This window comes from Astatotilapia calliptera, chromosome 19 (genome assembly GCF_964374335.1).
Source record: "Astatotilapia calliptera chromosome 19, fAstCal68.1, whole genome shotgun sequence".
NCBI classification, from domain to species: Eukaryota; Metazoa; Chordata; class Actinopteri; order Cichliformes; family Cichlidae; genus Astatotilapia; species Astatotilapia calliptera.
Window position 1 is genome coordinate 1,669,965 of NC_137440.1, and position 11,968 is coordinate 1,681,932.

General features: G+C 42.2%; 1 protein-coding gene across 1 annotated transcript in view; it reads right to left on the bottom strand.

Moving 5' to 3' along the window:
- Positions 1-11,968, bottom strand: part of LOC145422598 (neurexin-3a-like) — a 45,202-nt gene extending 33,234 nt beyond the window's left edge. The window contains exons 1-2 of the mRNA XM_080294141.1: positions 11,689-11,968; positions 366-1,478 (exon numbers count right to left, since the gene is read on the bottom strand). Of these exons, the coding sequence (XP_080150267.1) occupies positions 366-1,050 (685 nt within the window). The 5' untranslated portion in view covers positions 1,051-1,478; positions 11,689-11,968. The remainder of the gene's footprint in view (positions 1-365; positions 1,479-11,688) is intronic.

Here is an 11,968-nt window from a genome sequence, read left to right on the forward strand (position 1 = left end):
TATTATGAAGTTATTTTCACTAAAGTCGGCTATATACTGTCCCAGCTAAAGCCCATTCTTATTTGAGCTAGTTCAGCTTTGCCTCTTAGAGCGAAACCACGTAGGAGTAAGAATATAGGCGGGGTTACACTGCTTATTAGCCACATGCTAACACAAACGCTGTTTCAGAAACAGAAGATGTCAGAAGATCTTTCAAATAAAGTCTCATTACAGTAGAAAAGGGGAACATAACTATACCCTGGAAGACGTCGCTACCAACCGCCAGGATACTGAGAGGCTGACACGCCAAGTTTAAACTTTTTAGCAGTTTTAGTCCTGTCTAAATCCTTCAGGATCAATAGCAGCAGGATTTCTAGGTGTTTTACCTTCGCTGCAGAAGCGGCCCTTGTATTCTGTTTTGGAGCAGTCACAAACCGGTTCTCCGTCCACCACTGTGCACATCCCACCATTCTCACACGGGTTCACGGTGCACCATCCTTCCGACTCCAGCGGCACGTTAAGGCTTCCTAGGAACAGGGGCTGTGAGATGCCGTATTTGAGGTCTGCGATTGTGCCACTGAAGGGCTGCATGTTTCGCACTGTAGGCAGTGTAAGTGCACCGCTGCGGATATCCTGAGGCACTCCACCTAGGAACAGGTCGCTGACTATTTTCATGAACTGACGCTGAGGCTTTACCTCGCCTGCTTTGGCTTGGCCGTCCAGCACCAGCACTGTGCGCAGGTTGTACCTGCTCAGGGTGGCAAAGTGCCAGCTGCTGTCATCTACCCGTCTGTCTGACACAACAGTGGTCTCAGCACAGTCGATGCTGAAGCGCAGCCGCAGTAGTCCCTCCGCCACTGAGAGCTGTAGAAAGTCACAGTAACCTCCATCGTCAAAGTACAGCAACAGTGCGTCTGAGGCCTCTGTCTTAAACTGGAAGCTGAGGTCACCGCGGGTGCTGGCATCCCAGCGGAGGTAGCGTGCCCACTGACCTGGTGTACCTAAAAACTCCAGTCCCAGGCATGTGCTGAGGAACACATGCAGCCTGATAGAAAAACCTACAAGATCCATAGCTGTAAATAATTTCTTAATCCAAAAAAATGTCTGACGAGAATTCGGTTAGATTCAAATCTCAGGGACTGGACTCAGTTTCAGGGTTCCACAGTTCAATCTTCAATATAGATATATTTGGATAAACATTTATTATAAAAAAATATGTCTTTAAAAGAGGGAAAGGGCAATAGCAGGAGAACAGTCGTTGTAGTTAACAGTCGTAAGGTAAATTGTCCAGGTGTTGCAGGGCAGTGATTGTTGTCCTTTTAAATGTTACCGAGCAAGCTGACAGAAGGAGGAGACCTTTAAGACGTCGCCCTGCTCTTCAGACCGGACGAAGATGGAGACTTGTGGTGCGAGGTCATGTGAGTGGAATTTCCTCCTTCATTTTGTCTGCTGGGATGTGGAGCTGGCAGGGGAGCCGCTGGCCTTTTGCAGTTACATCCCTGTCACAAAACAGAAGGCACATGGTTACAATGAGTCCACTATGCAGCACACATGCTAGACCACTGCAGCTCTGTTCCAGGCTGTTCACATGGATGCAGTTTCAGTGGCAGACACAGACACAAAGTGGAGCACTAAAATGCATCTGTGCACATAGCAGCTAGGAAAACACTTGTTGTAAAAAATGCAGTTTTGTTTATTAGAATTTCATCATCTTTATTTCATATTCAGAGATGTGCAGAGATAATCAGAGGGAAAAACCAGGTTACACACTCAGCTGTGAATGGTCCACTAAATACATTCAACCTTTTCTTTCTAACCTGCACGCTGCAGAAAACAATCCTGAATAACAGTGCCTGTGAAATCACTGCATTTTTCCCTCCTCCACAAAGGTTGTTGGGAGTTATCGGTCATCTGCTAGGGAAATTAGTCTCATTATTCTCATGGCAGTGCATGACTATCAGTCAGCCAGGCGCACTGCCTTTATCTGATGACCAGCCTGGAGAGACAGCTTTCAGCTTCAGCTTTCAGCTGAATAAAAAGAAGCACAGAAAAAACACAAGCAGGCACGGATCCACTAGCTAAATACTATTTTATTTAATAAAATCTCAGTTTATATATTTTTTAATACAGACAAATTGTACACTCGGTCTTTTATATTCCAAAAAATTATATTTATGCTTTCTGTATGAACTGTCAAGTCCTTCCACAGTACTATCCAAACATCTTGAGACACCTCTCGTTGCTTTACTTATTTCTTGATTTATTCACGTCCAAGGACAAAGAACAACGAGCTTACAGTGAGCCTGAGGTTCAATAGTTTTTCATCATAGCTGCTTTTCACTCATTTTCAATCCGGTCCATTTTCAGAGCTGTTTGCTTTTGTTTTTAGTTAAGCTTCCCAACACTAACCTATGAAGCACTCAAGCATCAAAAAGCACCAAACTCAAGAGAGGACAGCATAGACAAGAACTCATTTTAAACTACATCGTCTTTAGTCTAATCTATAAAAAACAAATAACAAACACAACACAAAGATAAGCATCGAATGGTCTTTTTGCACCAATAACTTGACATATCTCAGAACACATCTGACCTTTAAGAATTGAAGGAAACTGGACACCTGGAGGACAAAAGAAGAAGTGTCAGGCCTAAAAAACTACACACAGCAGATAATATCTGAAAACCATGTCTTTAAGAAACAGCGAAACATTTAAAGACACAGAGGCTAAGACTTGCTCCTGGACCCTCAGTTCATCCGGCTTGTGTTCACTGGAGCGCCGTTAGAAAGGTCTCACGTAGCTGTCATGGAGCCGATCTTAAGGAAGAAAAAAAGTGATCTATGCCAAATTACACAAGCACTCGTCTACAAACATCTGTGGCAACTGGACTTACAGTATGATGAACACAAGTATTGAAATTTGTAGGTGAAACTGTCAGAAAAGCAGCACAAAAGTGAGTGTGTACAGCAATGTGTAAGCCCCGGTGGAGGCTCTGTTATGGTTCAGGGCTTCATTTCAGCCAGTGCTGCAGAGGAAGTGTTCAAAATTGGTGGAGTTATATTTTCTACACCACACTGCTAAAAATAAAAAATAATAAAGGAACACTTGGGGAAAAACTGGCTATCTGTACTGATATGGACTGGGTAGCAACTAAAAGATGCCACATCAGGGCAGGGATGGAAATGAAAAGTGGAAAAGAAACACAGGAGGCTAGTCTGAAATGTCATTGCAGCAACTCAAAATAGTACCCAGTAATTTGTATGGTCCTCATGTGCTTTTATGCATGCCTGACAACATTGAGCAGGATGGTGTCCTGGGGAACTCCTCCCAGATCTGGACCAGGGCTTTACTGAGCTCCTGGACAGTCTGAGATGCAACCTGGCAGGGCCAGATGGACCGAAACATAATGAACCAGAGATGTTTTTTGGCTTCAGGTCAGGCAATGGAGTCCTTGATCCTCTAGGAAGTCCACATGAGACCAGCCACTGCATAAAGAAGAACCCCGACAATGTGTCAAGTCTGACGATCTGTCTATCATCCCGATACCGATCAGGTGCCTCTGTGTAACCTGAAGAGGTCTGAGCGTCCCTCTATGGTTATATCGCTCAGACCATCATATGGCCACCAAACCGGTCATGCTAAAAAAAGTTACAGGCAGCACAACCTTCTTTCTCCGTGTCTGTCACATGTGCTTAAGGTGAACCTGTGGTAGACCTGCTGATTCTGATATATATGGCACATCCCAGTATTCCACAGTGTGGGGCAGTGATCACAAGCCCCTCTAGAGGACGGTGGGTCAACCTCATGAAGTCTGTTTCTGATTGTTTGGTCCGAGACCTTCGCACCTGTGGCCTGACAGAGGTCATTTTGTACGGCTCTACCGATCTTAATCCTGTTGTAAGAGGCCCCCGCCTGTAAAACCATTCTTGTTTTGTGGCTGTCTCTTTGTTGCTCCTCTGTTGTCTCATTAACACCAAGGCACCTCAAAGTGATTAGCAACACCTGTTACCTGCAGTGCATCTGGAAAGTATTCACATTTTGTCCCGTCACAGCCTTATTCCAAAGTGGATTCAATTTGTTTTCACCTCATAATTCTTTGCATTATAGCCCTTAATGAGAAGATGAAAAAACAGCTTAAATTCCTGTAAATGTATTAAAAATAAAGAACAAAAATGTAACACGTACATAAGTATTCACAGCTTTTGCTAAATATTATGTTGAACCACCTCTGACAGCAATTCCAGCCTTCATGAGTGTGATGCTAGAAGCTTGGGAAGTTTGTCCCACTCATCTTTGCAGAAGCTCGATTGCTCCACCAGGTTGCATGGTGAGCATCGGTGCACAGCCATTTTCATATCTCTCCAGAGATGTTCAATCAGGTTCAAGTCTGGGCTCTGGTCTTGCATCTTAAGGACATTAACAGAGTGGTTAACATTAAGGATGTCTCTGTAAATTCCTGCATTCATCTTTCTCTTGACCCTGACTAGTCTCACAGTTCCTGCTGGGCCTAAACTTCTACTACTCACCTGGGTTTTTGGAGGAGGTTTCACCCTAGTAGGGAAACAGCAATAGTAGGATAGAGAATTTTGTTTCTCGTGGTCTGGGAGTCCTTTGTCAATTTCAAGACCCTGCTTCTTACTTTCATCCTCCACTTCCAATTCTGAGTGTCAGGACAGAGACTGAATATTTATGTACATTTTTATTCCTTTTAATTTTTAATACATTTGCAAGAATTTCATTCAAACATTTTTCACTTTGTAATTATGGGTCATTGTGTGTAGAATTTAAGGTGAAAATGAATTGAATCCATTTTGGAATACTTTCTGGATGCGCTGTAACTGATCGGAGCAAGATCACAGAAGTTTAGTTGACTTAATGCTACACTCTGAATAAACAGGGTTCCTTTAACTGTTTGGATCAGTGAAATTTCCCTAAAATTTACTAAATACTAAAATGTGTAAAAAAAAATTTTAAAAAAAATTGGTGCCTTACTAAAGTAATCTGAGTAGTTTTTGTGCACATAATGAATCAGACGAGGAAATGTATACAGCTGTACATTTAATTCACCAGCAGGTCATGTCCCACTGTGATCTACAGCAACCAGTTTTTCTCACCATCGCAGTAAAATAAATCTTTCTAGAATTCAAAGTTTCCCGACATATTCCGACATGGAGCCATGAAATTGTGAACACGGGTAAGGGCGGATAAATTACAGCGAAATTATAAAATCAAAGAACGCAGGCCAACCTGAGCGTGGAGGAGGCATGTAAACATAATAATAATCCATATCTCCACTGCAACAAGTACGTCCTCCACTCCTGAGTGATAACTGAAAACAATATCTTTGAATGATCAACATGAAGTTCGACTTTTTCTGTTCTGTTCATGCGCACTGCTCCCTGTTATATAATAATCAGGGTAATATTTAGCAGGCATTGTTACAGGCCTGCACCGAAAAGTCATTAATATTAGAAATTAATATTAGGCAATGTTTCCAATACATATTCTGTCGTGCATACAATGTTTCTAATATATATTTGTGTACAATATTACTACGTAGAATTATTACTGCTGCTTTTTCTCTCTCAGTGTGTGTGTGTGTGTGTGTGTGTGTGTGTGTGTGTGTGTGTGTGTGTGTGTGTAAAACCCCATTATAAATAAGACATAACTAAAATTAAGCTCTTTTTTTTCATGCACAGCATTAGGATCAGTTAAACTTCATAGTTGATCATGATGAAGGACTTTGATACATTTTCACATGACAACTTTACGTTTAAAGACTTTTAATTTGGTGTCACAAACTGACAAAAATTATACAAAAATGTTACCTTCATGACTTTGATCTAAAACAGTCTTCTAACATAAATGTAATAGTGACACTTACAGCAATGATGTGGGTTTTTTATTTGTACACACAGTACTGATGTATTTTGTTGTTGTATGTGATAATTATTATTAAATGTATGAAGATCGGCCGACCAGAGTATTTCACAAAGCTTCTTCTGTACACGGTCTACAATAAGAATAAATCATCTTTTTAAAAATGAAACCGTAGATCAGCCCTTTGAATATTTACACTCTCGGTGAGTTTATTGAAACACCACCCGAATCCTTTGCTGTGTCTCGGGGTGGGAGCTCTGGCGAGATGTCATGTGACAACTGTTTGGGTGAAAAATCTTCACCACTCATTTTTCAGCTCTTTTGAAATGTGGGCTCGTTATACTGTGGATCATGATTAATTATGAAGTCTTAACCAGATGTCACTGCAAATTGTTTTCTGGGCTAAACTGTGTCAACTACTCATACAGCCTCAGTATGTGCCCAGTGGTACGAGTTATGCAAACCATTTGCACAGGAATGCTCACCTCTGTGAACACACCAGTATAAACATGCAGTGCAGTCGTGTTAATATCGCTGGACACTTTTCAAGTATAAACTGAGAAGTGAAATCAAGAAATATTTTAATATATTGTTTTACACGGACACACATAACATTTTGTTTTATGTTGTTGATCATTACTTGGTTGTTTGCTTGGGTTACCATGGTAATACAACGAAACCAGAGCAGAGACAGCCACGGATGTTTGCATCATCATATCACTGAACCTCCAAAACGATCCTCGTAAGACTTTTACGTGTTGTGTGATGATTGTGTCATATGACTCTATCAGCACACACAATGTCTACAGTGGGCTGGTTCTTTTAGAGCACCTTTCACTCAGACCACTTTATAGAACATGTTTCATTCACACATCTAAGTGAATGCACACAGCGTGCATTCATACTCCAACGAATCCGTCGGGATCAGTTCAGGGTTCAGTAAATTGCCCAAGGGTACTTCAGCATGCCGACTAGGGCAGCCAGGATTTAAAATACCAGCCTTTCAATTAGTACACCTGCACTATCTCACTGTGCTATGCTGAACCCCTCAATTATCAGCTGCTCCACTCTTGGAAACACTTCTCTTCTTCATTAATGCCAAAGATGATTATTAAATGTTGCATTTAGAAGCAAACTTTATCATTTCATTTACTCGGATATTAAGGATGTTAAGAATGTGCATGTTATATTACTCGAGTAGCAGCCATCATCTACAAAACATTTTGCATCACTTTAATACGCATCCCAAAAAATTAATTACATTTTTTAAAAGACCTGCAGGATGGTGAGAACATAATGTTTAGCTGATTTACTGAAAACAGGAACTTCCAGCTAGCAGCACAGGCTGCAGGTATAGTTCAAATCCTTTGAAATCTTCTATGAATGTTCAAATGAGTAAAATCTTGATTTTTAAATGTTCTGTGGTTGTAGTCGTAATTTGCATTATCAGCCCCACATGGGCATCGCAGTATTAGGCAGTAAGAAATTGAGGATGCAAGTCTGCAGTTTTGGTTTCAGGATGTGTACACTCTGCACGACGCGTGTGCACACGTGTGTGTCTTTTGTTGCTGTGTGAGAAGTGTTGGGGGTTAAAAGGCTAAACGGCATGGATCATTGTTCTCGGTAAAAGGCTCCTTTGACGAACCCCACAGGGACGAGTCCACATACACTCACTGACAAAAGGCAGCAGCACACTGAATCCTATTAAGAGCCACACGGACTGGAGTGAAGCGTGTGTGTGTGTGTGTGTGTGTGTGTGTGTGTGTGTGTGTGTGTGTGTGTGTGTGTGTGTGTGTGTGTGTGTGTGTGTGCAAATGCAGATGAAAGCGACCAATCGGCTGGCCTCTTGTGTTTAAATTGATGCTACTTGCCAGTAATTTTACAGCAGGTGCCCTGATCACAAGCGTAACCCGTTGCACAAAAACACACACGCATGCGGTAATGCTGTCCAGATGCAGAGACAAAATGTCCTCCATAGCTTAACGATAATATCTCAGGCTACAGATTTTTGGGACGCGCTTATCTCACTGAGAGTAAAGCCTCCAGATACGTACAGAGACACTGGCCATTTTGCCTCTCACAGCGGATTCAAAGAAGTGCCATTTTCTTTGCTGGCTTTATTGCTGCAGTGGTACAAAATCATTTGAGCAGCACATGCATGCTGACAGTGGCGAGGAGGAGGAGGAGAGACAGCAGAAGGAAAGATGAGTGGAAACAGAGATGGAGGAGGGAGGGATGTTCCACCTCATCCATTCCCACTCATGCATTTCACAAAACACCCTAACACTATTCTTCATCACACTGCAAACACATACTTCAAGTCTGTAACAGACCTTTCCTGGTACACAGAGCAGCACTGATCCACCATTTTAGGCAGATGCATTTGGGCTCAGTTCTTCTACACAGACTGGATGTGACGATGTGCTGTGATGTCCTGAAACCTCTGGACAAGCCGCTGAGATAGCGTGTATTTGTTCCTCAATAGAACGTCTCTTTGCTTCTCTGTACTCGTGTGTTTATTCCTTTGGCATGAAATGAAACATGAAATTACAGATGAGATTAAGAGATGGTCAAATGATCATTGTTCAGCTTTTTTAGACAGTAATAATGTTTTTTGATAATTCTAACAGACATGAAAATCATGCCATGAAAATCTCATATGACGACAACCTAACAATCCATCATATGTACCAAGGTACTGGCAAAATGTGCAGAATCTCTATTAGAAGTCGACTAAAATAAATCATTTCATCTTTTTAAGGTGGAAATTGTAATTTGTTTGACTGAAAACATTGTTGGGTTTTGGGTTTTTTTTTTTTTTGTTTGTTTGTTTGTTTGTTTATTTGTTTTTTGTTTTATATTTTTATTCATACAATTATCAAACAATTCAACGTATCAACAGAGAAACGTCGTGGAAACCAAATATATTCATTATTAAATTCTGACCCTAAAACCTTCAGCATGAAATGAGTCAACGTTCAGTCTCATTTTCTTTGCTGACCTGTTAAAAGCTTCCATATTTTATTACTGCAGATTGTTCGTTTTTAAATAAACTACAAGTTCATTAAATTAAATAACAGCAACATAAAAGAAAGCTAAGCTGAGGGACGGTGTGTGTGTGTGTTTGTGGAGCAAAGGAAGGGAGAGAGCGGGAGGGGGGTGTATTTGGCAGCGGTTGCGCGTGGGCACCGTGTTGTTATCCAGCTTCTCAGCAGGCAGGACACGCCTTCCCTGGGCTCCGTGATTTCTGCTGCAGCACCCTTCACGGCATTACATCACCCAGTCAGAGAGCACCCAGCACCCCACAAACTCCCACAGCCTCGTGCACGTGTGCTCAACGACACCACAGACGCCTATACTTTACCAACGGCAGTACACGCAACACGCGAGCGCACGCGTACAGCATACACTCCATAAGTCTAATCACGAGTGTGCACGTTCGAATAAAAAGAATAAACGACTGCACGTGTACGCGACAGCCAAAGCACGGATATACACCTCTCAGCCACACACACCGCCACCACCCGTTTACGTAACACCAGACAGCCTAATAGCTGAGGACTTTTTTCATTTGATTGAAGGTATTTTAATCACCTTATATTTCTCATGTTATCCAAAAACTCGGTTATTGAATTGCCCATCATTAAGCCTAAAACCTTCATCAGAAATAACTTGTATTTTCAGGCTGACACATACAATTTTAAATGATCAGTTGTTCACAAAATTGAGATTTTTTATGGCCCAACTATGACACACTCACAACGAAAAAATGCAGAAAACGACCAAACTAAAGAAAAGAGCATTCTCCAGAATGCTGCGTATTATTTGACTCTCCCCGCCCAGTGGGATTAGTGGTACCTTGAGAGCCCTTGGCTTTTTACACTTGATTTGTCAGCGTAGTTAATCGGCTGCCAACCACGGGGGAAAAGGGACAGCCAAATTACCCGAATCACCCCCACCCTCCACACTACCACCACCACCCTAACCTTAAATTAGGATGAAGGAAAATTAAAGGGGTGTTTTATATTTCTGCATCAAACACGCGTCGTATTCTGAGGCGTTTTTCAGTATATATCAACCCAACACTGGATCACATGTTAATAATGAACACACATTTACAATCAGATTTAACACAACCTGCCGAGAAATATTTAAAAATAATCAAACGAAAGATTTTTTTTCTTCCTAGAACTGTCAGCCTCGGAGAATATTAGCCATTTAAAGTGTAGGTGATGAGACATCATTGGGCCCTTTGCAGGGGAAACAGACGCATTCTCTAGGTTTGGGTTACGCCCATCCACAGAAGCGTTAAAAAATCCAGATTAGGAATTCCCCGTGCATAAAAGCACAAAAAAAATCTAATCCTATTAACTCTACAAATCCGACACATCGAAATATGCACTGCAGCGGCGAAGAAAAAAATATCTAATTGCCATCAGCCTGAACTCATTTTCACTCTTGTTCATGGGTTCGAAGTAGAGCTGATGTTAGACGGCGTCAGATCGAGGCCTTGATTGTTATTTTGCGGCAGACGGTGGATTCTTATACAAGCGCGGGGCCTTTTGTTTTTGTCCTGTGGAAAACAGTCAGATTTGATGTAAATGAGACATCCTGCATTTGCCGCAGTGTAAAAAAAATGGTGTAAAAGGGGGAAAACACTGTCCAATTAAAATGACATTTTATTTATTTATTTATTTATTTATTTTGTTGTTGTTGTTAAATGAATTCGAGTTGATCTTATAATCGGGCCCAGTTAAAACAGGCCCCTTCAGCAAATGTGGAGTGATGCAGATGAAAAAAAGTTGTAAGCTTATTGTGCGCCATGAAAGGCAGTTTGCTGAGAGGAGCAGTCAGCAAACCTCCCTGCTGTTACTGCGGACGCCATTTGATCCACAGGGGAAAAACCAAAATCCAAAAACTCCTTTTACGGAAATGAAATTTTCCTCACATATAATCGCTATGCTCCATTTCAGCGGAGCACGTTCGTTTTCCAAGCAAATGCTAAAACTGAACCGGCTATTATTGATCTTGATAGAGTAATGTGAAGGCTTTTAAAGAATTCCGTTGAGTTGCGCTTAGCTTTAAAAAAATCAGAAAAATGGGGGATGATTGAGGAATGTGGTGGTTATTTCATGGCGAGGAAGCATGCAGCCTGCCGCCGCGCGCTGTCCATCTCCGGAAGGTCATGAATCAAACTGCTCAAATGACACGAAATGACATGAAGCTAAATGTAAAGATTGTAGGCTGGGTTTGTGGGGCCTAAAGGGCGTCGCAGTGTGTTTGACATTCCAGCATAAAAGCTGCAGACAAGAACAATGCGCGGACACTGGACACCTGGCGTTCACCTCATCTATTATTCATCATTTTAAAAACGAGTTCTGCAGGTTTCCCTCAAAGCCCCGTTTTTCATATTCAACACGAGCATGTTTATTTGTGTATGTGTGAAATATAATGAAACGAAAATTGAGCATTTCTGTTGTAAACACCGAGAGAGCGGAGGGGGGTGTAATTCTACACCCGCCAGTCACTGTGCGTCTGTTCCATCAGACCAATTTAGAAGACAACATGGCAGAAATTCTCATTTTCAGCCCCTCAGACGCGACTTTTCCTTCAAGGAGACTCGGCACATTCGCCGTTTCGGTGCGTAAAAATTGTGAGTGAAGGGGAAACTCCCGTAAAAGTGGCTAGTCCCGTGGTACCTGTCCGTCAGGAGTGGAAACTCGATCCGCCTCTTCCCCATATTTTCCCTGGAACATGCTCCTGTCTCAGTTCAAGTCATACGTGGATAAATGATATGGACAGACTAGACTACACAGACGACGTTACTGACCTTAGTTAAACAGACAGCCAAGAGTATCCAACTGCTAAAATCCAACTCCACAGAGATCTTTTTTCCTCTTCTAGTCCAGACTTGTGTTGTTTTTTTTAAGCAGCAGTGTTTCCGGCGCCGGTGGTGCTGATGTAGAGACGGTACAGTGACAGCTTTATCCTTCCTTACAGGTGCGACGACCACGGTGCATCATGGGCACAAAAGCCGCTGTTAGCTCGGTGCCACTTGCAGCGGCTGCAGGCGAAAGGCGCACACGCGCGCGCCACCCAGGTCCGCCCTC